General features: G+C 32.7%; 2 protein-coding genes, 1 long non-coding RNA gene and 2 pseudogenes across 3 annotated transcripts; 2 read left to right on the top strand and 3 right to left on the bottom strand.

The window, feature by feature from the left end:
- The first annotated feature begins 393 nt into the window (after nt 1–393).
- On the top strand, nt 394–2,271 carry LOC125606744. Its single transcript, XR_007337996.1, has 2 exons — nt 394–1,952; nt 2,026–2,271. It is a non-coding gene; the product is annotated as an uncharacterized LOC125606744 (long non-coding RNA).
- Nucleotides 2,272–4,743: 2,472 nt separating this feature from the next.
- On the top strand, nt 4,744–6,571 carry LOC125606746 (annotated as a pseudogene).
- A 340-nt stretch (nt 6,572–6,911) lies between these two features.
- On the bottom strand, nt 6,912–8,110 carry LOC125606745 (annotated as a pseudogene).
- A 5,843-nt stretch (nt 8,111–13,953) lies between these two features.
- LOC125606748 (glutathione S-transferase U19-like) lies at nt 13,954–15,156 on the bottom strand. Its single transcript, XM_048775653.1, has 2 exons — nt 14,737–15,156; nt 13,954–14,502 (listed from the first exon to the last, which is right to left on the bottom strand). The coding sequence occupies exons 1-2, from the start codon at nt 15,049–15,051 to the stop codon at nt 14,158–14,160; spliced, it is 660 nt and encodes a 219-aa protein (XP_048631610.1). The 5' UTR covers nt 15,052–15,156; the 3' UTR covers nt 13,954–14,157.
- Nucleotides 15,157–20,857: 5,701 nt separating this feature from the next.
- LOC125606749 (9-cis-epoxycarotenoid dioxygenase NCED9, chloroplastic-like) lies at nt 20,858–25,150 on the bottom strand. Its single transcript, XM_048775654.1, has 2 exons — nt 23,888–25,150; nt 20,858–22,668 (listed from the first exon to the last, which is right to left on the bottom strand). Exons 1-2 carry the CDS (start codon nt 24,988–24,990, stop codon nt 22,008–22,010), a joined length of 1,764 nt encoding a protein of 587 aa, XP_048631611.1. The 5' UTR covers nt 24,991–25,150; the 3' UTR covers nt 20,858–22,007.
- Between the last annotated feature and the right edge of the window lie 256 nt (nt 25,151–25,406).

The following is a 25,406-nucleotide window of genomic DNA, read 5'->3' as shown; positions in this document are numbered from 1 at the left end:
TGTATGGAAATCGCTGCATTAATTGTGTTATAAGTTAGGACCATTTGTTTACTGATTATGTAATACATTTTTATGTTTTGATTTTATTTGCAAGGTGTCACGGATTACTTCTTCACAAATCGATTATTTATCTAATATTCTATTTCAATCATGTTTAACTTTAAAGTTTGTTTGGACAAGTAAATAAAACATAAATGCACATTAGTATTCAAAAGTAATCAAATCAATTATTGTAAAGCAATAGATTTTGAGAGTAATGATTAGTCATCAACACTGAGACCGTGTATTGGTGGGTCCTGTACTGACCTTCCATTGCTGATAAGTTGGGTGGGTTGGGACACGTTCTACACACACCACATGACTGTATCATTGTGTGTTTCAGAATACTGTTCATATAAGTATCCATTAAAGTTAGATTAATACATGCATGTATGTTTTGAAGGGCTGGACAAAATAACTGAATCCAAAAATCAAACCGAATTCGATCTAAAAAATAGTACCGAATGCGAACTGAAGTTGGTCAAATATTCAAACTGGTTTAAAATTTTGTTATCTGAAAAAATCGAAACGAACCCTATCCGAATCCATATACTTCGGATATCTGAGCCAAAATATATACTTAACTGTATTGATTATTTTAAATCTAATATCCAATATATATATGAAATTTATACAAGAATCCAAAAATGAATATATAAAATAGCTGAATATTATTCAAAACACCAATAACTACTCAAAGTACCTATTAATTTTCTCCATTTAAATATTAAATCAAACCAATTTTTATGTTAGCAAGGTATTTAGACACATATTATTCAAATTCATATGTTATATATTATTTTTGTGTTTGAACTTTGAGAATTTTTATGTATATATAGATTTATAAGAAATTAAAATAATTTACATGGGTATCTGAACCTGAACATCCGGTTTTGATACTATTTAAACCCAAAGCCAACGGTCCAACATGGTAATAACTTGACACATAACAAGTCCACTAGGTAGTAACACATAACATATCCACCAGTCACACCTCCTGAGTTATTGGATGTTCAGGAGGAGTTGAAGATTCCACCAGAATGGAAAGTTTTTGTTGATGCATTATGCCAAAAGAAGAAGGATGTCACTAGCCGTCTGGAAAACTGATATTCTCGTGACTCTGTTTCCATTTGCTTTTGCCGTAAATATAGCTCACAACCAGAGGTCCTTAGCTCAAATGGAAAAGATCCTGACCATTATGTCAGTCCTGGTTCAAGTGACCGGCTGACCGCTAGACCAAACTAATATTACATATTGTAATTTCGGGGGATTATGAGCTTCGGCCCAAACCTCTTGGTTTAAAAAATGAAAAAGCTCGCTGTTGGTTATTGTTTGGCTCAAACCTTTCAGGAGAAATCCGATTCCGCGGGCTCTGATGTACAAGATAGACTAATATATTCCTGATGATTTTTTTTGTAGATTTGCTCCATGTTTTCAAGGTTGCTTCTCTCATTTTTATACCTCCTTAAAAATTGGCTTAAGTTTTGAGAACTAAGACAGCGTTCTTCTGTGATCCATAGGACACAGATGTTGGTAACATAATCAAGCCCTGCACCTGGATGTCATGGACGACAGCATTCACATGGAACCATACGCAGATGGTGCTGGTCAACACAATTCGTGGCGTCCCAGTCATATTCTTGACTTCAGCGATCTATCCATAGGTATGCTATCTTAAGTTTATAATCCAAATGGGATCAAACTGCAAATTTGAAAAGTTTTCTGAGAGAATGAAGAAATTTGTAGGAGATTCAATCTACGACTTGATAACCGATATACTTGGACGTGTTTAGAGGAGACACTGAACTTTTCAAGAAGCTTCTAGAAAGTTACGGCCTTCCTTTACTCAGAAGTAAGAATGGAACAGTAGACAGTACGAGGAAGAAAGTATTGTCTCCTTCCTACCGCACAATGTAAGTATCAAAAATGACATTAGCATTGAAGCTTTTCTTGAGTTGTTATGTCTAACTGTGTGATTGGTTGCAGGTGTTATTGTATATTACATGAAGAGAATGTGTTGGGTGCAATGTTCAGTATTTGGGTTGAACTTCGCACAGCTGAATCATGGGAACAGATTGAGCTCACTGTTTGGAGTCTTCTTAACTCCTACTGATGTTCTTACATTGAAGAATTCTTACTTTACTGTTTTATAATTGATAGAAAACACAGTTTATTACATACTTATGTGATTAATTATTTAATTAATTATGAGACAACTAATTTTTTTTAGAATTTCAAGTGTTTGGCTATGGGCTCTATGAAATGGTTTGCATATAAGAAAATTTCATGAAGTTTAATTATACAAAACTTATTTTGTTGTAATCGTAAATTCGTAACTTATATTGTAAGTTATTCATATGATTACAGCTTGCAAGATAAGCTCATGGATCACATCATTAACAAACGAACAAAAATACCTAAAATCAAGTAGAATTTTAGATAAGAATTAACAATTAAAAACAAAATTATTGGTGGTGGAGGTTGTGGAGCCGAAAGCGTTTCTCAAGCTAACAAACAAATTGTGTAAATTTATTATTTTGTGCCACTGAAAGTAACAATTTTCATGATCGCTTATACTTTGACCCTTGCAAAAAATATTATTCTAATTTGGATCTCATTTTCACATTGGTCGGTGGTGGTCCTACTGGATTGTATAAAACTATGGGCAAGGTCAGAAGTATTTGCTCCCCCCAACCCCCCCCCCCCCCCCCCCCCCACCCCACCCATCATCTTCCCTACTTCCATCGTCACTCCCATCTTCTTCGCCATAGCTTTTAACAAAGTTTCTAGCTTTCTCCCGTAATCGGATAAAGATCTGTGTTTTTTTATTTTTGTATCAAGGAAAAAAAAATAGAAAGCTCGAACCAATCCCGTTGGGCCAGCATATTAAGGACTTGATCCTTCTTCTTCTTAATTAAGGATTCATCCTTAGCTTTTCCCTCTTTTTTAATATTTTTTTATTCCTAAAAAGCTAAGGACTAAAGCTAAGGATTAGCTAAAAGCCTGCGTTGCACATGCTCTAAGGTCAGAAGTATTTGCTAACTCCCCCCCCCCCCCATTTTCTTAAATTAATTTTATTTTAAAAGCTATGTTTATACTTCATAGTCAATTCTGATTACTTTTTGTTATACATTTTGGATTCTTTGGTAGAAAATACTAATAACAAAAGAGCAAGCAAATGGTATAATATACATGTATTCTTGTTGTTTGAAATTTTGTTTCTTACGTTTACCAAACGGTTATTCAGAGTCGATAGTGCATGTTGGAAAACATTAAATTTGTGGACGTTGGTAAATCCACGGGATGAGCCGTTGGACATTAGACACAAACAAAACTATATGTTTAGAAAACATGCTTCACAATTATGTTCAAGTGTTGGGAGTATAATCTTCAACGTGCAATACAAACCATACGAGAGACCGGCTAAACTCTAGCAAGTATCAAATGTCATGGTTTCAAGAGACGCCTTCACCGCTTAACCATGTCAACTTGTAAAGCATGCCTTCTTCCGAGACATGAAGCACGCATATACTATCAAAGAAATTATTGGGTTGGCCAAAGCTAGTAATATCATGTTCCACTAATAAACTAAGAAAAATAAAAAACCTAGCGAAGAAGTAAGATAAGAAAAAACATAATCATGGATCAGAATAATTGTGGTTGAATGTAGTAAACAAAACCGTAAAGGGCAAAGAGAAAACTTATTCTCTAGTAATCCCACCCCAAAAAAGTTTTCGTGTAAACTAATCAATAGAGACACGGTTGACTTAAATTTCGATTATCAAATAAACACTTCGGGTCAATTACAACATCATATATAATTAGTAACAATATATCAAACAAAATCTCGTAGACATCGCCTATAATAACGTTTCTATGATTTGGAGAATAGACAATAATATTCACAAAACCGAAGTTTTAAATTTTCTAAAAGACATAATAATATGTAACAAGTTGGAGAAGAAATAGTCCTTTGGATCCCCTGACATGCTCACAACACATGTGTGCCCTCTGAGCTGTCTTCGTTTTTTTCTAAACCAACTTGCTTCCATTATTGTACTATTTCTATCAATCTAATAACTTTAAAATGGTAGATTTGCTAATAGCCTAATACTATTTACAACTCTTGAAAACTAGACTTTAGACCCAACATATTTTAATTCAGTGTCGGGGAAATTTTAATTTTTCATGTACCAATAGTAGTAAAATTTCATTACCATTTATTTGTTAACTGACCAATTTTTAAAATAGTAATCCTTGAGAAATTTGGTACTAAAATCATATTCAAAGTATTTGTTTATTTTTTCTCTAAAAAAATATTAAATGCTTAAGAAATAGCAGCTACATTACTCCATCCGTTCTATAAAAATGAAAATCCTAAAAGAGATGTTTCACAAAATTAAAATATTAATATTTTTTATAAATTTTATTTATTTAATAATAGAAAATCTATAATTTTTTTAAAAATAATTGATTTTATTAAATTATATTATAAAAAATTGAGCTATCATTGGTTTAATTTTATTAAAGGTTTGATATTCACAGAAAACAATGTATTTATGTGTGAAGAATTCAGAAAATTATCAAATACAGAAACGAATTAAAAAAATCTTACCATTTCAAGGTTTATTTTTAATTTATTAAAAAAAAAGAGGATAAAAACAGGCCAGAAGATACTTTGCCCTTTATAAAGCAAAAGAACCCAACGGCCCATATTCAACACTGCTTCCAACATTCACTCGTCTCCTCTAAAACTCATTCATCGCCTCATTAAAAACACACATTTCATTTTCATTCATCCTCTCGCTTCTGACCTGACCTGACCTAAATCATCATCATCGAAAATGGTTTCCGCGCGTGAGGAGTTCGTGTACATGGCCAAGCTCGCCGAGCAAGCCGAGCGCTACGAGGAGATGGTGGAGTTCATGGAGAAAGTGTCCGCCTCCGTCGACGGCGACGAGCTCACCGTCGAGGAGCGTAACCTCCTCTCCGTCGCCTACAAGAACGTGATCGGCGCGCGGCGCGCCTCGTGGCGCATCATATCGTCGATCGAGCAGAAGGAGGAGAGCCGCGGCAACGACGACCACGTGGCGGCGATCCGCGATTACAGGGGAAGATCGAGACGGAGCTCACGGGGATCTGCGAGGGGATACTGAAGCTGCTGGACTCGAGGCTGGTCCCCGCCGCAGCGTCGGGGGACTCGAAGGTGTTTTATCTGAAGATGAAGGGGGATTACCATAGGTACTTGGCTGAGTTTAAGACCGGTCAAGAGAGGAAAGACGCCGCTGAGAATACTCTCTCCGCTTACAAATCTGCTCAGGTATTCTCTCATCTAATCTGCTTCGTGGATTAGATTCGATTGTTTTAGGAATTTGCATCTTCTAGAATGATTGAGTTGGCTATGAACAAGATTAGCGCGGATTTGAACCGAACCAAACCAAGCCAAACCAATTTTTTTGGTTTTTTGGTTTAGAGTTCCGGTTAAGTTCGGCAAATTTTTTTTATCGGTTAGTTCAGTTATTGAAAAGTTAATCTAAACCAAATTATATCGATTTTAATTAAATTTTGAAAAAAAATAATTAAAATTTGATCCAAACTAATTAAAATTTCTACTAAAACTAACTGAAATAACCAAAATTATTGGAGCTTTTAGTCAAATTTAAACCAAATATCTAATTGAATTAACTGAAAATCGAATCGCTTGAACCGAACCAAGGCCAAAACAAGATCTCTGAGCTTGCCTTTGTTTATATGTGACTCTCTCTCTCGTGACAGGATATTGCGAATGCAGAGCTCGCTCCAACTCACCCAATCCGTCTAGGTCTGGCATTGAACTTCTCTGTGTTCTACTACGAGATCTTTAACTCTCCTGATCGTGCCTGCAGCCTCGCTAAACAGGTACTTGCCTTCGCTCAATATCATAGCAACTCATCATCATAAACACTTTGCTAAAGACATAATCTTCGTTGTGGTTGTTGAATTGCTATCATCAAGGCCTTTGATGACGCGATTGCGGAGTTGGACACTCTAGGTGAAGAGTCGTACAAAGACAGCACCTTGATCATGCAGCTTCTCCGTGACAACCTCACTCTCTGGACATCCGACATGCAGGTAAGAATCCTTTGAAAGTTTTCTTCTATTATTGCAATTTCTTGTGCTAAAGTCTTATGTTTTGGTGGATTGTATTTATCAGGATGATGCTGCGGATGAGGAGATCAAGGAAGAGTCGGCTCCAAAGCCAGCTGAGGAACAGCAGTAATCAAATCTTTTTGACTGAACTGCTGTTTTCTAGGGGTTTGGAACTTTTATTCATTCATCGTAATCCCTAGCAAGTTGGACCATCAGTCATCATCTTTTATCTCTTTGCCTGATTTTCTCCTTTTTTATTTGTTGTTGTTCTATCTTTTTTTTTTGTCTTCTGGGATATGTCTATTTCAATGTCTGCAATCGAACCTTGCTTTGTGTGTTTCTATTCAATTTGAAAGGCTCTGTCCTTATCTTGTTCTCAAATTTAAAAAATGGGACTTGTTTATTTGACGGTGTCAAGCGAATTACTTTACCAATTAAAGGGGTCTGAAATCAATTATCCATTTTGATTAAATGAAAAGAACTTTAGAATAAGTATAGAAACACTCGTTATTGGTTTTACATGAAAGAAAAAATAAAGCGAAACGCTCACGATTTCGTCAGGGTTAAGGTTTCAACGGAAAATGAAAGCACCAGTGCAGAAAAAATCAACCAAAGGAACAGCGAAGTGATTGGTATAGCTAGATATCCAATCAATACATTTACTTTACTAAGAAGGAATCAATCAAAGCATTAGTCTGTCTTTGTTCCCTATGCAATTTGATCTAGTAAAGAAGAAGAAGAGATGATCAAGAAAAGTGTAATCCTTTCTTTTCCTTCTGTTTTTCTAACATGAACATAACAAAGTAATTTGTGAGGTTTAAAAAAAAAACAAATCATCATCCACCCCTAATGATGTACAAAAAGAACAAAGGGAATTTCATCCTGACGATCAAAACGACGACGTATTAAAAATTCGGACCGACAAGGAGTTTGCATCTCTGATCAGATCAGTGACCTTTAAATTTAGGGCTAGGAAGCGGCACCGTCGTCGGAGATCCAGGAAACCTTAACTGACTTGACGATGGCGATAACAGTAAGCTCGGCGAGAGTAATCCGTAAGGTGATTTCGGCGAGCTTAAACATCCAAACGACTGCTGCGCCGGAGCCGACTGAGGATGGGGAGGGCGGCTGTTGATTTCCGGCGGCGGAGCGTTTTCCTGTTGCTGTTGTTGATACCATCGAGGCGAGACCAAAGGAGCTAACGGCGATGGTCCAGACAACATCGAGTTCTGAAGGTACCGCATGTAGGAGGAGACCGGAGATTCCGCCGCCGCGTGAACCGGAGGAAGCGGAGGGAGAGGAGAAAGCGGCGCTGTCGGTCTCGGGACAAACCCCCGCTCCAGTTACGATGAGCGTCGTTTAGCAAGCCAGGAGGGCGGTTGATAACGTGAGCTAAAGGAGGAGGACGGATCCTGTGTAGACGCGAACTCTGCTGAGGCCTAGGGTGGTGAATCGGCGGAGGAGCAGAGATCCGTTCGTGCGCAGGCGAGCCGGTGAGTTTCTGAACAACGTCTCTGAAATCGCTCTTGCTGATGTTGTAAACAGGAGGCTGGTGCTGGTGGAGGTTCCCGTGGTTAATTGGCGGTTGCTGCGGAGGAGGAGGAAGCGGTTGGTGACTAGTTTCTTGATTCACGGCGGCGGAGACGGACGAGGAGGAGGAGGCTACTGTTGGTTTTGATATCTTATGAGAAAGCTTATTGAGTTGTCTCAGGTAATGATGATCTCTGTTCCCTCCTGTATTGTTGTTACCAGTACTACTCGTTGCGGTGGCTGATACGGCGGAAGAGTCGCGGGAGGAGTTGCAGCTCTTATCCATCTTATAACAAAATCGAGTTCGTCTCTCTATTATAAGCTTCGGTTTTGTTTTTTTTCTCTTCCAGATTTGGTAGAGAGATATAATGGAGAAGACAAAGGAAATGAAATTGTTTTTTTTTTTCTGATTGAAAGATATTTATAACAAGAAGAAAACAAAATGGTTTTAAATTGTAATAATTAGGCTTTAATTGGATTTTTCTAGAATAAGATGGAAATGAAATTATTTGTCTTTTGTATATGGATTTTCTCAATTGAAGTTTTAAAATTTATATATTCTACTCTGGATCAATTGTAATTGTATTTAGTTTGTCTGCATTTAAGTTAGTTGTAACTGTTTATGGAAAAGCAAAAACAAATGTTGTGATTATGATATTCTTGATTATTTGGCAAATGTCATTCATATTTTTTTTTTTCTAATAGAACGGTGTAACTCAAGCATCTAGCTACCTAGTGTGAATTCAAACAAAAGTCACTAAACATTTTGACTCGTGATATTAAATAAAATATGGAATATATCAAATGTTATTTATTTTTTTGTATAGTTAACAAATAATAAATTATATGTAGAATTAACAAATAATCTTATCCGATACAAAATAAATAGTGTCGAATACTCATTGAGAAATATTGATTTCAAATGTGATACAGCATAATTGTTACTAGATTTTAGTTAGTTAATTTCACCTAAATAAATCCAGTTATACGTCAGAGGAATCTGTAACTTCTGGAGTCATTTTACCCCAAATAAATTCGTATTTTCAAAAGAATATCAGTCTATTCAAATAAGTGAAATAAAAGAATAATACAAATGTCTTGGGTTAACGGTTCGGGTTATTCAACGGCCCATTTTGGTCAAAAGCCTCTAAAGTATTACCGAAAACGACAATCATACGGCCTTTAATCATGAGCTGTTTATTATCTACTTCTCACTCCACAGCAATCCCCCCATCCAAGTCGGCAATACGACTTATCCAACGGCTGTAAGCACGAAACAGACAGCTATCACGTGACTTTTAGCCATTTTTTGTTTTTTTTCAGTCTGCCTATAAATTAGTTACACTGTTAATATCTTATTAAGGCATAATTATTAAGATTTCTCAGTTGAGTCTTTAAAAGTGTGAATACACATTTTTTTTTATACTTAAATTTATGAATCTCTTGCAAGCTTGAAATTTCAAAGCTTTTATTGGAGATTGGTTCGGCAAATATCTTTTTGGGATCATGAATGTTTGAAATGTTTTGTTTTGTTTTGTTTTGTTAAAATCCTAAAATAAAGCATGATGAGTTTAGTTATTCTTGCAAAGATAAAGCCTGGGGTTGATAGCTAACTCGTATGCATTTGTCACCTGAAACGTATCATTCAATAATTTAAATTTAATTAGTTTTAATTGGAAACGTTATATCGAAACATTAATTTTATATTTTTTCTGTTTCGTATTAAGTATCATTTTACTTTTAAAATTTTATTTTATTATAAGTGTCATTTTACCAATGTTTTTAGAATCGGATCGGACCTGCCGGCCGGACCGGTCCAACCGTGAATTGGTTAGTAAAACGAGTCTGGGTTTAATAAAAAAAACTTGACTTAAATTAAACCGTCAAAAGCAGTAAAAAAACGGCAAAATCGGTACTTCGGGTCAATAGAAAAACCTGGTTCAACCAAATACTGAACATAAATTAATCAATTTAGATGCACAAATGGTAACTTTTTATTTGATTCCCGATTTTTAATTTTACCTTTATAAACCTAAATAGTTTCTTTCCTTTTATTTAATTTTCTTTTCACATGTGTTTCATTTTCATTACACATACATATAGTGAAACCTCTATAAATTAATAATATTGAAATTACACCAAAACTATAATTTTTTATTAATTCATAGAGATATCAATTTATCGATATACTAATTGAACCAAAAACTCGATTTGAGACTATAAAATTATATTATTTTATAGAGATTTTAGTGTATATTAATTTATAAAGTATTAATTTAAAGAGATTATATAAACATTCCGTGTTATATATTTAGTACTCGTACACGTTGATTTAGTATTAGTATGCATTGTTTATATTTTTTTAACTTTAACTAGTTATATAAACAATAGTGGTCACAATTACTTTAAATATTTCTCAGGGTATTTTCACTTTTGTCACATTGTTACATATATACATATATTTAAAATATATATTAAATGAACCCGGTTGAACCGGTTGGAGCAATTTGACCAGTCATCCAGTAACAATGCCGAGTCCGTGACCGGTCCGGTTCTTAAAACATTGCATTTTACATTTCCAATGCAAATATTACATAATTTTCTTACTCTTTCCGTATCACTTTAAGTGGTTTTTAAGGTTTTTGCACATCGATTAAAAAAATACAAACTTTTATACAATTTATCTTGGTTACATAAAAAAATCATTATATGAAATTAATTAAACCAATACAAAATTCAGTATTTGCAATTAGTCACAAAGTTCAAACGGTAATAAATTCAATCTAGAATAATGACAACATCAATTATTTTGAAACAGTTTTTTTCCTTTAAATACCACTTAAAGTGATATGGAGAGAGTATTGTTTATCATTTTTAATTCATTAATTAATATAAATAAAAAGTTATATTAAATAGAAAAAATAGATAATTAACAGTTTTTTAATTCGTGTGTGTATTACTCTCTCAGTTTCATAATAAGTGTCACTTTACTTATTTTGTTTCAAAATAAGTATATTTTACAATTTCAATGTAAATTTATACTTATTTTTTTATCCTTCTGAATAACCAATAAATTTTTATTTAAAGCATTTTCATTTAATTAATTGTACACTAAATAGAGATATATTAGTCTATTACTCTCTCCGTTTCAAATTATTTGTTGTTCTAGAGAAAAAATTTCGTCACAAAATAAGTGGTCGTTTTAAAGTTTCAAGATATAATTTATTAATATTAATCCCCTATTAATTTTCTTATTGGTTAAAATATGATTAGGTGTATAGGTATGATGTTTTTCTAGTAAAAATATACAAAATTAAATGTTTTTTTAATATATGTGTACAAACCTAAAATGACAATAAAATCGAACCGTAGGAAATATACAATTTTCATATTTTTCGTGAAAAATGTCAAAATGACAATGAAACATAAAGCGTATGAAACTGAAAAACATTTGCGACTAGTTACGTAATTTCAGTAAATACTATGCTAAGTTCTACATTACCGAGGTGTTTGGTAGTGACTAGTAAGCCATATCCATCTCTTAATTTTAAAATGACATTTCCTATATATTATTTGAGAAGTATTGCAACATTTTTTTGTACCCACATGTCATCACTAGAATGATTTTTAGAATCCTTAGAAAAATAGGTTGGTCCATCTAAATATATAATAAGCTTTTTATTAAACCACAATAAATACATTATTAATGTGCTTCATTATTTCCTTAAATAAAATTACGAAATTGCCTAATGTGGCTAAAATATTTATATGACAATTAATTATTTTGAATAATAAAGATTTGATAAAAATAAGTGTGTATTATAATTATATTTATTTAATTTTAAGCTATTAAAATAAATTAAACAATCATAGTAACCATATAATAAAAATTAAAAAAATTATTTATATATTATATTTTGAATTTTTAAAAATGAGTATAAATTACTAAAATTGTTAAAAGTTTCACATTCAAATTTTGTGATCTGTGATTTAAAACTTTTGTTATGCATGATACAAATAATTAAAAAATTATATAAGTTGAAAGTTTCATTTAATAAGTATCAAAAATAAAAGATATATAAATATATGTATCATTTTAAATTAAACTATATGCCATATAAAAATACATAAATATCTTAATTTTGAAATTTACTTTGAACATTTTTTGATAAAAAATTTGAAAAAATATGGACATCTTAATTTTTTAAAATATTATAAATTACTTAAACCATTAATCCACAGTGAAAATTTTGTTATCACTAATTTAGACTTTTTGCTATAACAGATACAAATACAAATGATAAAAATATGAGCAAAAAGCATCATCTAATAAATAGTTATATTAAAATATACCATATATATGTTACTATCATTTAAATTTAATTATATTTCATATCAAATAGAAAAAATATTTGTTCGATTATAAAATTTATTTATATGTTCGCACCAATTTAAATATATAAGTAGTAGATAATGACTTTTTAATTATTCAATATATATTTTATTATTTCATAATATGTTATAAACATATAACATATAAAATAATTTATATATATAATGTTCATCCCGTGCAAGATGCGGGTCTTAACCTAGTATGGTAGTATAATACATGGATTATGATACTTTGTTTTGGATATCTTTAGATTGTATGAGTTTGACCAGATCAATCCCGTTTATCATTTATAATATTTGGTTACATCTTTCTTTAAAATCAACTTGTCGGGTTCTGTAGAATATATGGTTTTTTAACAAAAGAAAAAGTCTACTTGTTTCGTGTTACGCAAACATTTGACGGCAAAAAAATATACATATTATAGAAAGTTTTGGAGCATTTCCAACCCAATGTCACTTTTTCTTATAAAATAAAGTAAAAAAAAAATATAGAGTAAAAAATACTACAATTCTATTCTATTTATAACTCATAATAAAATTTATTCAATTAATGGAGTAATCTATTTTTAATTTGCTCATTACTCCATTATGGAGTAGAAAATGCAGTAAGATTTGACCATTTTTACTTCATATTTTTTTTTTTATTTTTTTTTAAAAGAAAAATATGGAGTTTTATATTAAATATTCTTTTAGGTGCTTATGACATTTATCTGAAAAGTAAAACGGTTAAGATTTCTTTTTGTATAATTCCGGGTAACCATTAATAAAATTCATACAACCGACATATAAATTTTGGAACCTTTGATTCATTCATACAATTTTTCTTTGGACAATCCATATAATTTTATTTTTTGCACTGTTTTTGGTACCATTCTTGTGTGTATTACTACTCCATCCGTTTCATAAAGTTACATATTCTAGAGAAAATATTTGTTTCAAAAAAATCAATTTTTTAACATTTTCAATGAATGTTGTATTAACTAATTGCAAAAATTATACAAAAATTAGGATAATCACAAAATTATGCAAATTTAATGTGTTTTATTCAAATGTGTGAAAAATCTAAAATGCAATATTTTGAAACGGATGGAGTATTTATGAAGAATTTGAAAACAAAACATTCTTTTGTTTTCTATGTTGAAAACATTATTTAAAGCATTATTTCTACCAAGAAAAAGTAATTGGATAAAGGCAAAACATAATATGGGGGGGCTCATGAGTAATTAAAGTGCATTTTGTACAAGTTCCCACGTAAACGTACTCTCTTGGTGCGTGGTCTGAACTCTTTTGTGTTTGATTGTCAACAAGACTCGCCATTTGAGCAAGGAAGGTTTCTTCTGAAGCATTAAAAAAAGAAGGTTTCTTCTGAACATCTTATTGATAGCGCCGAAACTAACAGTTCAAGTCTTGCTTCCAATTTGGGTCACGGAGGTGTGTCCTAGCCCTTAACAAGCCGAGAAGGCCAGAACCAAAAAACTGTTACCCTAAACTTGCAATGCTAAACCCAACTATGAGATGGTTTTCTTTATGGTAAACTAAAAGCTTTTACAACAAATCAAAAGGAAATAGAGAATGAAAAGACACTGCCATTCATAACTGCTTTATGTGAGTTATTCTTTTATGGCTGGTTGATTATCAACCTGAGTCGCCTTATGGTTTTATTTGCACTATGATAAAAAAAATTCCATAAGTATTCCTTAATTAATCTGCATAATTTGGTTTTTCCAAAACTTCATGTGTTAGAAGCATTAATAAACTCTCATTCAAAACTATGGACTAAATGGGTTTCCATGCACGAGTTATATGAGTGTTAGATTGGGATTACGAGACCATTATGAGTGTTTGATGTAACTAGAGATCTTATGTTACTAAATCATATCATTAACTCCAAGATGCATACAAAGTACAAGCCAGGGACAATCACCAAACCCACAAACACACCCAAACAAGAACATACATTCTCTACATCCACAGATATTCTTTAGCATTATAAAAGAAGACATCATCAAAGGCAAACACATGACAAGTGAGGGTAGATAAGAACCAAGTGGACAAAGAAAACACGATCTACTCAATCATAAACTTCTTCCTGATCTCAGTGACGAACTTAATAACCTTCTCAGAATCAGGCAAGGACTTAGCCACGCTCTCCCTCTGCATACACGTTTTAGCCCAAGCGATCAGTTTCGGACACTCTGACTCGATGTTCAAGTTACCATACTTCTCGCATGCATGGAACCACGAGTAGAACCCAATCAATCCAATGTCTACGTAGCCAAAGTCATCACCACCAAAGTAAGTTTTGTCTCTAAGCTCAGATTCAAGTGTCTTGAGCAACTCAATAAACTCTTTCTTGCCAGTCTCTTGTTCCTCACCCTTGGTCCACCACACCTTCCTCTGGGCATCATACATCTAACAACACAACATGCAACTATGTCAGAAACAGGGACTGATTTTTAATTTAGAGAGTTATAAAACATTTTTAGGTAAACTTATAAATTTCTTTTCGCAATTTAGGAACCATGCGAACTATATATAATATTTCTTTAAAAATTGGGAGATAGGGCAAATGTTTTATTCGGTTGTGCTGAGAACCGATCCTCATAATAACCTGGAGCTCAAGTAGTGACTAAACGATTTTAGTACCTTTTTGTCGATGAAATCAACCCAGAATCTAGCCTGAGCTCTCTGGTAAGGATCAGAAGGGAGGATAGGGTTCTTGTCAGACCAGACCTCGTCTATGTACTGAACCTGGATTGTAGATTCGCAGACCGGTTTACCGTTGTGGATGAGAACCGGAATCTTCTTGTGAACCGGATTTGTCTCGAGAAGCAAAGGGCTCTTGTTCCACAAGTCCTCGTCTCTGTACTCGAACTCGATACCCTTCTCCCTCAACGCGATCCTCGTCCTCATCCCGAACATGCTAGGCCAAAAATCAAGAAGGATCACTTCGTTCGCCATTGTTGCGACCCCTGAAGCTCACAAAATAACTGTTTTGTCTTTCTTGAAGGATCTAGTGGTGGGAAGAGAGAGTGAGGGCTTAGGTTATTTATAAGGCCAAAACTAAAGATAAGAAACTAGTTAGTAGAACTGTAGAAGGTATAATAGCATGATTAATGGGGGTTTTTAGGATATGATTCTTAGCGGAATTACAAAATATAAGAAACCGTCTCTTAAATTTTAACTAAAAAAACTAAAAACTGGTTCTTAAATATTTAAGATCCCCCATTAATCATGCTCTAAGAGGGTAAAATATGTTGACTAAGTCATTTGGATCAAGATATTATGGTGTGAGTGGTGCAGATTATCTGTATCATTTAATATGCTTAGGCCACTACTTACGTCATTGTTAATGTGTAAGGTCCCCTGATCAAACCAATTAAACCTTGCCTTTCTCTTTGTCTATATTGTAATTAAGATTTTGGCCTCGGAATCTGATCGATGTCAGCAAGATTGATATGACTAGACGGTGGACTTCGCTGGTGGACGGTGGAATCAATATCTTCAAAGCACTTGCGGTTGGAGCCTCAGACATATTCGTAAGTCCCAAAAGTTTTCTTGCAAGACAAGAACCACATTTGCTTATCTTGAGAGACAAGAAATCCGTTATTGGAACTAGCTCACAGAAGTGGATGCACTTCTTTAAAGGATATCACACGTAACCACATAGTCACTGAGTGGGATGCTCCTCAGGCACGTTTAGATCCAAAGCTGTAGAAACATACTGTATTACAGTATATTAAAATTGAAAGATTGCACGTATTGTCTTCTTCGCCCTCTACTTTTTTGATTAGGTGTCCACTTAAATTTAAATGGCTATAGTTGATGAATTTAATTCGTCCACCTAACTTTTATTAATGGAAGTTGTGTTAAGAAAAAATGAATGCCTTTTTGTTTTCTCACTAATTATCATTTTGTGTTTTTATGTTAACTAATATAAAAAGTTAGAATCAATCCACTTATTTTTAAGTTGGATTCTCATGATAGATTTGCATTTAACACTATCCGTGTAAGCCCTATATCTATACTATACTAAAAGAGAGATATAAGCTCCCCTTAGAGTATCCACGTAGGCACAAAAAATCGTCCAATCAGAGAGTCTAAAGTTGCCACGTCATCTCATTTATTTTTTTGTAAAAAATGAAAAATCAATGCAAAGGTAAGGATCGAACCCGGGTTAGTATGACATAAATATATGACATATACCACTAAGTCATTGAAACTTTCTTGGACATATATACAAGAATCACTAAATATGTAATCACACTCTTATGTACATTTACAATAATATGGATTCAACTTTCAAGACTCCGATACTTTGTTTTGTAAAAAAAAATAAGTAAGTGACTAAGCTAATATATTCTTTGAAAAGTGTGAGAACATTGACAAATATGAAAAAGCAAAGATTTTTATTTTCGTGACAAAGTTAACAATTTTATAAAAGTAAGTTTAACATATAAATTTTCGTGACAAATATGAAAAAGCATAGATTTTTGTACAATTTTGACAAAACAACTTAAAACATAGTTCTCTAATATCTTAATAAAATATTATTTAAGGGTGCAATAATTAAATATATCAATTCAATAAATTTTGTAATTTATAGACAAAACAATAACACAACAAATTTGCAAACATTTGTTTAACCTATCGATTTTTTTTCATGAGAATCCAACTAAACAAGATAAAAAATAATTAGATTTATTTAATTACCATTTTATTCAATTTTGATTAATTTCAAATTGTAATAATGTATCTTTTTGAAGTTACAAAAAAATAATGTTCTTTCTTTATTACACTAGCATTATATATAGATTCCATATACACAAATAAATATAATATAACAACATAAGCTTGCTTTCCCCGATTCATATGAAAACTTTTAAAGTTATCCACCAAAGCACATTAATTAAATCAATCAAATTGTTAGAATACAACAAATTAATATATAATTTTATTTTAAATTAAATTATTTAAAAAGTGTATTTTCATTAAAAACAAAATAATAAATAAGTAAAACTGATTTGATGATAATTTTTATGACATATATATATTATGTGAAAGAAATATAAGCTTAATATGGAAAAAAAACTAAAAGGGGGATATAAGCTCCCCTTAGAGTGTCCACTTAGGCACAACAAATCGTCCAATCGGAGAGTCCGAAGTTGCCACGTCATCTCATTTATTTTTTTGTAAAAAATGAAAAAACAATGCAAAGGTAAGGATCGAACCCGGGTAAGTATGACATAAATATAGGGCGTATACCACTAAGCCATTGAAACTTTTTTGGACACATATACAAGAATCACTAAATATGTAATCACACTCTTATGTACATTTACAATAATATGGATTCAACTTTCAAGACTCCGATACTTTGTTTTGTAAAAAAAATAAGTAAGTGACTAAGCTAATATATTCTTTGAAAGTGTGAGAACATTGACAAATATGAAAAAGTAAAGATTTTTATTTTCGTGACAAAGTTAACAATTTTATAAAAGTAAGTTTAACATATAAATTTTCGTGACAAATATGAAAAAGCATAGATTTTTGTACAATTTTGACAAAACAACTTAAAACATAGTTCTCTAATGTCTTAATAAAATATTATTTAAGGGTGCAATAATTAAATATATCAATTCAATAAATTTTGTAATTTATAAACAAAACAATAACACAACAAATTTTGAAACATTTGTTTAACCTATCGATTTTTTTTCATGAGAATCCAACTAAACAAGATAAAAAACAATTAGATTTATTTAATTACCATTTTATTCAATTTTGATTAATTTTAAATTGTAATAATGTATCTTTTTGAAGTTACAAAAAAATAATGTTCTTTCTTTATTACACTAGCATTATATATAGATTCCATATACACAAATAAATATAATATAACAACATAAACTTGCTTTCCCCGATTCATATGAAAACTTTTAAAGTTATCCACCAAAGCACATTAATTAAATCAATCAAATTGTTAGAATACAACAAATTAATATATAATTTTATTTTAAATTAAATTATTTAAAAAGTGCATTTTCATTAAAAAAATAATAATAAATAAGTAAAACTGATTTGATGATAATTTTTATGACATATATATTATGTGAAAGAAATATAAGCTTAATATGGAAAAAATCTTAAATATAAAAAACTCTAAAATTAACAAAAAAACTAATAAAAATTAAACTATGATATCAATTGAAAGTTTCTATGATAATATTAATAAAATATTTAAGCGATAATTAGACAAATTTGATTTTTTTTCCACCCAAAAGTTTATTATTAATTAGGATCATTTATTTCAAGATGTTTAAGAAATGATGGATTTAAATGATATATGAACTATGAATAGTAATACTTTGTAAAACTGACTTAGATAACACATATGCACATCATTTTCAGTCCTTTTTGATGCCTAAATTCAATTTCTTCAGAGCAGTTATTCCACAAAGAGATCGTATGAGATATTGTTTTGATATTCAGATTTGTTTCTTGACTGTTAAGAAGATTGATAACTAAAAAATGCCTCATTCGAATATGATATGTCTATAACCGTGTCCCCAACATGAGACAAGTTTGTTTTAAAAGTAAATAATTTTATTTTTCTTATATTATATAATAAATATATATTATTTACTGATAATAAAAATATAGTTATTCATTTATCACAAATAACTATGCAAATATGTGAATCAAGTAGAACAATCAAACAACATAATGATTTCCACAAAAAAAATTTAAAAAATATATTTATGTTATGTAGTCTTATTTTATATTCTTTAAATAATGTAATACAATATTATACATTATTTTTTTTCAAAATTGAGAAATACATATAATATCTTATCCGCGCGTAGCGCGGTTAAAAAATCTAGTTGTAATAAGATTTGTATTCTTTTTTCAATACAAAGCTAAAAAACATTAAAATAAGGGTTACAACTACACATGGTGTGAGATTTAACATAAACACACAAAAAAAAAGATAATTAGAGAGAAAACAAAAAGACATTCCATTTTTTTTAACACAACTTCCATTAATAAAAGTTAGGTGGAGGAATTAAATTCCTCAACTATAGCCATTTAAATTTACAGAACGACACCTAATCAAAAAAGTAGAGGACCAGGAAGACAATACATGCAATCTTTCAATTTTAATATACAACACATGCAATCTCTCAATTCTAAATCAGCTAAACTGAGTGTGTGTGTGTGTGTGTTTTTTTCTTGGCGGAAAATATATTTAGGATTTTCACACAAATCATGTTCTTTTACTGATGGAGGAAGGTCTGTTATAGAGGAGACTGAACACATATCATGTTGATAATGTGATCAGTTCATGTGGATACATATAGATTGTTTCATCAATAATAAATTAGGGTAAGAGCTAAGAACCAACCTGGATTTTCCTGCGATCACACATATGTCACGACACGTAGGGACAGACTATGATCGTAACGTGATACATACACAGTTGACAAAAAAACACGCAGTCTTGAGTCTTGACACACACACATAGAGATCAGCAGTATAGAAACAAGAGATTATTTTTTCATTTAAAATTGTATCTAGAAGTCTCTATATAGACCTACCAAATTACAATACGATTTATTGAAACATCGAGTGAACTCACATACTGTACATCGTGGCATTTACTTCTATCTACTAACTCGTTACATGATTTTCTATAATATTTGTTCAAAAATGATTTGAGGCGTCAAATTCCGAGACAACTTCAGCATATTTTCGGTAATTATATATTCAAGGGAGTAACTATATTATATGTATATACATTTTATAAAGAAGGAAATTAAACAACTATATATCTAATATAAAAATAGGTAAAATATGATATATTGTTGTGAATTTTGTTCGACTAATTAGTTTGAGTATGAATAACTTTTCTTGTCATCAATTTCAATAAATTCTACAGAATCTGAAATCAAACATATCTATATGTTGTATATAAATAAATGAATATGTATGTCATATGTAAGAGTGGCTATAAAATACATGTTCAAATCTTTAAAAAAAACTACATGTTCAAAGAGGAGAATCAATCGCTAATGTAGTAATGTGAAATGCGAGTGCTTATGTATAAGCTTACGTATACGTACTTCAGAACCAATAAGAGTAGGATAAAAGATCGTAATCAAAACTGATTGCTTCAGAACCAATAAGAAGATATGATAAAGTATTCCTCCAATACAAGCCAAAACTCTGAGATGTGTCCAGTAATCAGTATGCTACATTTGAAACCGCAACAACGTGGACGTATATCCATAAATGATACATTTTCATGTAGAAAAATCCAAGTTAAAAGGGGTTTGAAGTTTTTGTTTTTGTATTAAGAATAAATAAAAAATGTTTTTAGCCGATTCAGGAACATCGTCTGCTTCTGAAAACCAACATCAAGATGTAATTGCGGGGTCTAAAATGCTTCAGTATTTTTCATGAAATCAATTAGCAGTTGCATTCTTTAGTGGTCCACTAATTAGAAGGAAAATATCATTTAAATTCTGAGTTTGTCACCGGATGATAATTGCTTCAACAACAAAAAAACTAGTTGATAATCGGAAGAAGACAACAAAAAGAAGCAGGAAAATAAGAGTAGGACCCATTCCCATAACAGATATCACATGACATGAGAGATATTTTGGGTTTCAACTTTCCAAGGGCAAAATTTCTTCTAAGAACCTTCTCTTGATCTCTTTGCAGCTCATACATAGCTCGCAGAGGTATTTGTAATATAGTCTTTCGATTTTAACTCCCTTCAAATATAGTTATATATTTTTTATTTTTATTTTTGATAGAAATATCAAATACATTTTCCTATTGTATAGAGAAAAATTTCAAATAAATGTCTCTAGCTAGACAGTCGAGTTTGCTGTAATATTTTAGCTAGAAAGTTCAAGATATGCAATGGACCACTGTTAGAGGTTGCAAATACCATTGTCGTTTCAAGAGAACAGACCATATCCTTTAACATTTTACCAAAAAAAAAACAGCCCTTCTCTTAAAATATTTTAGATGATTGCTTAGGACGGTGGCAAGAGCTGACCGATGCGGGTAGCCTTAGTCTCTTCTGTATAAAATGATATATCATAGCTTGTTTTGTTACAGCAATTTTAATATGAAAGATCTTTTTCAGAAAAAAAAAAATTGAACAAATTGTATGAGTGGTTTTTCTTCATAAAACTGGTTATGCTTAATTTTTTTCTAAACGGGGCTGTACACTATATAACCTTACATTTCTTATCAATTAGGAAAACAGCCTCGGTATAGTTTATATAAATACACACCTTCTTGGTGGAGAGTACACGATTGCAATTTTTCCAAATAACACTACATAAAAAATTGATATTTTAAATTTTTCACACATATTAAAAAAAAATTAACTATGTACTTTTTATTTGGTTTTACCAATAAAGTTTTACTATTTATATTTTTATATTTTAATTTATGTTTTAATTTTAAAAACAAATGCATTAATTATATTTAAAACATCAAATTTTCAAATACAAAAGCAAAATCTAAAATATGAATCATTCAAAATCTAAAAGTTACATAATTATTTTAGTTTATAGTTGAAGTAAATTGTATTAATTGCATTTTCTTCAGTCCGCACAAAAATATTGTTCCCCCCTTATTAATCATTTTTAATACCATAATCACTCAACATTATATTACTTACATAATCAAACTTTTCAGAAGTAATACGGCGTTTTTACAATGTACGTAACTCTTTCTATTTTTGTCAGCTTGTAATTAAGAGATACGAGCCTGGGACTAATGCATGACAATCCCTCATGCAACACCTCTCTCGTTATGTAGACTGTAACATTTGCAAAACCCTAAATAAATAAAAATGTGAGATTAACACAAAGCTTTTTTTTTTGTCAAAATGTGAATTAACACAAAGCTTGCTTCATTAAATCATCATTACTCATGAACGTTCCATGGAAACCGTAAGGCACTCTCGAAGGAAGCGTAACCGTAGCTTCAAGCTTCATACTCACGGCGTTAATGATCTGTAGCTCCGATTTCACTTTCTCCTCGTCGTGAACAAACACCATAATGTAACCACAGTCTTCTCCATAACCAGAAACCTCTGGCAGAAACAGAGGCTCTCCTCCGTATTTTCCATCTCCGTAAACATATTTTTGAACATCTCCGGTCGATAAGTCCACTTTAGCAAAACCGGACACTTTAGGCCACGGTTCGGTTATAGCAAGGTAAGCAAACCGGGTTTTTCTACCTAAAAGATTCCGGTTTACCATACCAGCTTCAAGATTTAATTCTTCGGAGATAATAACCGGTCGACGTGTAGATTCCCCTGTTTTCAGGTTTAGTCTTATCTCCGACAAAACACTCTGAAGTGTTTCGTCGTGTTCTTTGAAAACTGAGTCAGGTGGCGTCATGCATGACCCTACCACGACAACCTCGTCTGTGTCTGGCTCCTCCCAAGCGTTCCAGAGATGGAAACAGAAGCAATCAGGCACTTCGATCCATAGAATTAACGAGGCATCTTTATCGTATTTGTTCAAAACACCAAATCTTGATCTCTTCTCTGTAAAGTATAATAGAATAGATATATTATTGTATTGTGTTTGATAAGAAAATACAATATGCATATATATAGTGGTAACATTAACATAATGTTAACACTAGATAATGCTAACTTTCCTAAACACTTAATGTAAATATGCTAGAATATCTCGAGAGTAACTTGTTCTTCAAGTCTTTCCTTTTAGTCTTGAGGGTCTTCATGGGTTTCACAGGCTTCACAGACTTGGTCCGTAAGATACATATCTTCCGGCCCAACATATCTCTAATACTCCCCCGCACGACAAACGTGGGATGCAACACGCAAATCTGCAATCACAAAGCAGACCACGTATGTCGTAGACACTATGTCGAGGAAAACAAATCAGTAGATTCCTTCGGGAATAAACTTCAACTTAGACAAGGAGGGATGAAATCTTCAGCTCTTCTTCGGTCTTGACAATGAGAATACATCTCGTGGGCGCAACTGCAACTCCATAAACAATTATCCTTGACTTGGACAGTCCATAACACGGACTAAAAAAAAACTGACCTAAGAATTTGAGCGTTCAACTAGAACTCCCCCGTAATGGTTAAACTATAACCAATAAATCCCAAACTATGAGAAAACAACTCTTGAGAAATTCTAAACTATAGAAAAATCTCAGATAGAAAATAACCCATGTGAAACTATAAACCTTAACCCTCAATAATTCTCAAGCATTCACCAAAATAGAAAAAAAAAATAATAATAATAAATCTTTTGACTTAAATAACATACTTAACAAAACCCTGATACTTATTATTAAGAAGTATCCCTAATGAGAGAACTTGACGTTGACGTCTTCGTCTGGATCGTCGTCACCACCTTCTTTGCCATCATCAACACCACCGATGATAAGCATCTTCGAAGTTTAAAACTTATAACGCGGAAGCTTAATTTTGATCCCTAAGAATCGAATGCTCTGATACCATGTAAAGTATAATAGAATAGATATATTATTGTATTGTGTTTGATAAGAAAATACAATATGCATATATATAGTGGTAACATTAACATAATGTTAACACTAGATAATGCTAACTTTCCTAAACACTTAATGTAAATATGCTAGAATATCTCGAGAGTAACTTGTTCTTCAAGTCTTTCCTTTTAGTCTTGAGGGTCTTCATGGGTTTCACAGGCTTCACAGACTTGGTCCGTAAGATACATATCTTCCGGCCCAACATATCTCTAATATTCTCCTTGTCGTAAACCACAGGAGAGACACCTCTGACCATCTCGGCTAATCTGAACACCACTTGTTGGTCTGGAATCACCACGAAGTTCTCAGTGATCGCGAAGTCGTGGATCATCGTCGGTTCATCAAGTGGAATCTCGACGTCTGGAGATTTCTCACCGTTGGACGTGAACCTGAAGTATTTTAAGTAAGGCTTTGATACGACGTCGTAGCTGAGAGCGAATAGTTCTCCGGTTTCCGGGTCGAGTTTCGGGTGGGCGATCATTGTGGTTTTGAGCTGACCGTTGAAATCGTACCGACCCGAAGTTCTTAAATCTCCGGTTTGGGTGATTATTACATGGTATGGTAAATCGTCTTCTGACATGGCTAAGAGATAACCGTTGAAATAGATTAAACCGGTATTAGCCACACCGAGTCCGCGGGTCGTGTCGATTAACCCGGATAGCCCTCGGGCGTTGAAGAGCATGAGCTTGGCGATACCCAAGTGTCCGTGAAGCTCTCCAATTGCTTTGGGGAAGATAGATCGACCGAGTTCTCGCTCTTGAACCAACCGGTTTGTTTCGGTGAACCGGCAAGAATAGCTAACTGAACCGTTATTGAACCGGACAGCGTGTACCATACCGTCTCCATCGAATAAATGGTGGCCGGAGATTGGTTTGTGAAGCGGGTTGGCTCCGTTTCTGACGTAAACTCCTTGAATACACTCTGGCAACGTTCCGGTCACCGGAAGGTTATGTTGGACTGGTTGCTCCGGGACCGGGAAGAAGTTTCCGGCTATTTGTACGGCGGGGTCAGCCGTTTTAGGGAGCGGATGATGGCGGCGCTCGTAGGAGACCATGGCGTTCTCCACCGCGTTTAAAATCGTAGCGGCGGTTCTCTGTGCTTGGTTCGTCGTGTTAGGGATCAAGGATGCGACGTCTTTACATAGTTTCTTCCAAGAAATTGGTTTATACGTAGCCGGAGGTTGGAGAGACGAGGAGATGGGAAATGTTTTGTTGACGGGGTAAGAAACAGAGCAAGGGGTTGGTTTCTTGTTTCTGAGTGTTGACGAAGAGGAGAATGATAGAGATTTAAGATGGGGTCTCGAAGCAGAAGAAGTAGAAGCCATGGTCGATTGATCCTGTCGTGTTTTGATAAAACGCTGCGTTTATAGGTTTTGTATTGGTTTCTTCATTACCAGGTTTGTGTGTTTATTTTTATTTCGTGAGAGAATGAGAGATGTATGTATATTGCGGAAACAAAGGCAGGAGGTTCTCTGTATATATATAAGGAAGAAAGATGGGTGTTATCGCATCTTTGCTACTCAATTTTACATGTCTTAAAAGAAAAACTAAGAAAACAACCACCTAAAGATTTTTTTTTTTTTTGGGGGGGGGGGGGGGGGGGGGGGGGGTCAATTTTTAAGAAAATTGGACAAGATTCTTCATTTCTCTGCATAACTTACATTTTATTATATACTACACTTATTAAATACATAGGATAGAACAATCAGTTCATAGCAATAATATATAGCATGAGGAAGGG

The sequence above is a fragment of the Brassica napus genome, unplaced genomic scaffold (genome assembly GCF_020379485.1).
Source record: "Brassica napus cultivar Da-Ae unplaced genomic scaffold, Da-Ae ScsIHWf_960;HRSCAF=1356, whole genome shotgun sequence".
In the NCBI taxonomy this organism is placed as follows: domain Eukaryota; kingdom Viridiplantae; phylum Streptophyta; class Magnoliopsida; order Brassicales; family Brassicaceae; genus Brassica; species Brassica napus.
The sequence above is the reverse complement of the archived record's forward strand: the minus strand, read 5'-3'. Positions and strand labels throughout refer to the sequence as shown.

Excerpts from the sequence above, each read along its gene's own strand:
- LOC125606748 (XM_048775653.1), bottom strand. The coding sequence starts at position 15,051 with ATGGCGAACGAAGTGATCCTTCTTGATTTTTGGCCTAGCATGTTCGGG. Across the intron at positions 14,503-14,736 it reads TTGATTTCATCGACAAAAAG|ATGTATGATGCCCAGAGGAA; the intron begins GTACTAAAATCG and ends TTGTGTTGTTAG.
- LOC125606749 (XM_048775654.1), bottom strand. The coding sequence starts at position 24,990 with ATGGCTTCTACTTCTTCTGCTTCGAGACCCCATCTTAAATCTCTATCA. Across the intron at positions 22,669-23,887 it reads TCTCCTGTGGTTTACGACAA|AGAGAAGAGATCAAGATTTG; the intron begins GGAGAATATTAG and ends ATTATACTTTAC.